Source organism: Puntigrus tetrazona, unplaced genomic scaffold (genome assembly GCF_018831695.1).
Source record: "Puntigrus tetrazona isolate hp1 unplaced genomic scaffold, ASM1883169v1 S000000821, whole genome shotgun sequence".
Taxonomy (NCBI): domain Eukaryota; kingdom Metazoa; phylum Chordata; class Actinopteri; order Cypriniformes; family Cyprinidae; genus Puntigrus; species Puntigrus tetrazona.
In genome coordinates, this window is record NW_025048422.1 from 1 (window position 1) to 1434 (window position 1434).

Consider the following 1434-nt stretch of genomic DNA (forward strand, 5'->3'; position numbering starts at 1 on the left):
GTAACTACACAGGGATGAAAAAAAAATTGCAGGTTTTGCAACGGTCAACATTTCATAGCTGTATATTTACATAGAGGTATGGAACTTAACATGTTGTAGAGCTTGAGACGTTGAATTTTAAAAGGTTTGCCATTTGTCTAGTAGTTTTTTCTTTTACATTTTGTAGTTTGTGTCGCATTAAGACTTGCATTTTTTACATTTTGAAGGTAAACTGAACTGAAGTTAAAGCTCTGGTAAGAAAGAAAAAAAAAACCCGTCCATCTCAAATTGCCAAAACACTGCCAAACTTGGCTGCAAAGAACCACACAACACCACATCTAAGTTCTCAATGCTGAGATTTATTAGCAAACCTTTAACAAAGGCAATTTCTTGGAAAGCATCACAATAAAAATCGGGGAGAAAAAAAAACAAAAACAAAACATTTGGTCTCTAAAAGTCATAGGCAAAACTAAAAAAAAGTGTACCATTCGGCACAAATACAAATATTTAACGGACAAATAATTTGGAAAGCATAGTGTGGGGGTGGAAGGAATCAGTAGGCGAAGATGAGGATTATGCATTCCTGTCAATCCTGACGTCGATCTCTCTCCCGTTGAGCCGGTAGCCGTTCATGGTGCGACAGGCCCGCTCGGCGGTCTCAGGACTGTCAAAGCGCACCACACCGCAGCCCTTGGACTTGCCGTTCTCCATCTTTATGTCTGCATACTGCACAATGCCTGTCAAAACACAAGTCATTGATTAAAGCAAGAGCAAGAAATGCAAAAGAAAAGCCTGATGGAAAGCGTCTTACCACATGAATTGAAAGTGTCCTTCAACATCTTCCAAGTGAAGTCAAAGGGCAGCTAAAAAAAAAAAAAAAAAAGACAATTATGTTATGATTGATAATTTCTATATATTTAAAAACAAAACAGGAAGTTAAGATCAAACACTTACATTTCTGACAAAAATCTGACAGCCTTTCCTGGCGTTGGCTCCACCAGACCCTGGCCCTCCTTGTCCAGACCCACTAAAAGGAGTCCCAAAATTGCCACGATCCATATCAGCAGGTCTGTCAAACTGGCCACCGACGCCACCAGAGCCCATCCGGTCCATGCCGGAGCCCATGCGGTCCAGACCCGAGGAGGGGAAGCGGTCCATGCCACCGGAGCCCATGCGGTCGAAGTTTGAACCCATTCGGTCGAGGCCTGTGTTCATCCTGTCCATGCCCATAGGAGAGGCAAAGTCCATCCCGCCGCTCATGCGATCCATACCAGACGGGCCCAAGCGGTCGAACCCACCAGGACCCATGCGGTCCACGCTGGAGCTCATGCGGTCAAGGCCTGATCCTAGACGATCCATGCTGGGCCCAAGACGGTCAAGCCCTGAACCCATTCGGTCGAAGCCGGATCCCAACCGATCCAGATCTGACATTCGGTCCATGCGATCCATTCCCAT

At 45.3% G+C, this 1434-nt stretch overlaps 1 protein-coding gene across 1 annotated transcript; it reads right to left on the reverse strand.

Moving 5' to 3' along the window:
• Window positions 1–318: 318 nt before the first annotated feature.
• On the reverse strand, window positions 319–1434 carry LOC122335586 (heterogeneous nuclear ribonucleoprotein M-like). The gene is made up of 3 exons (XM_043233428.1): window positions 934–1434; window positions 791–842; window positions 319–716 (listed from the first exon to the last, which is right to left on the reverse strand). Exons 1-3 carry the CDS (start codon window positions 1432–1434, stop codon window positions 553–555), a joined length of 717 nt encoding a protein of 238 aa, XP_043089363.1. The 3' UTR covers window positions 319–552.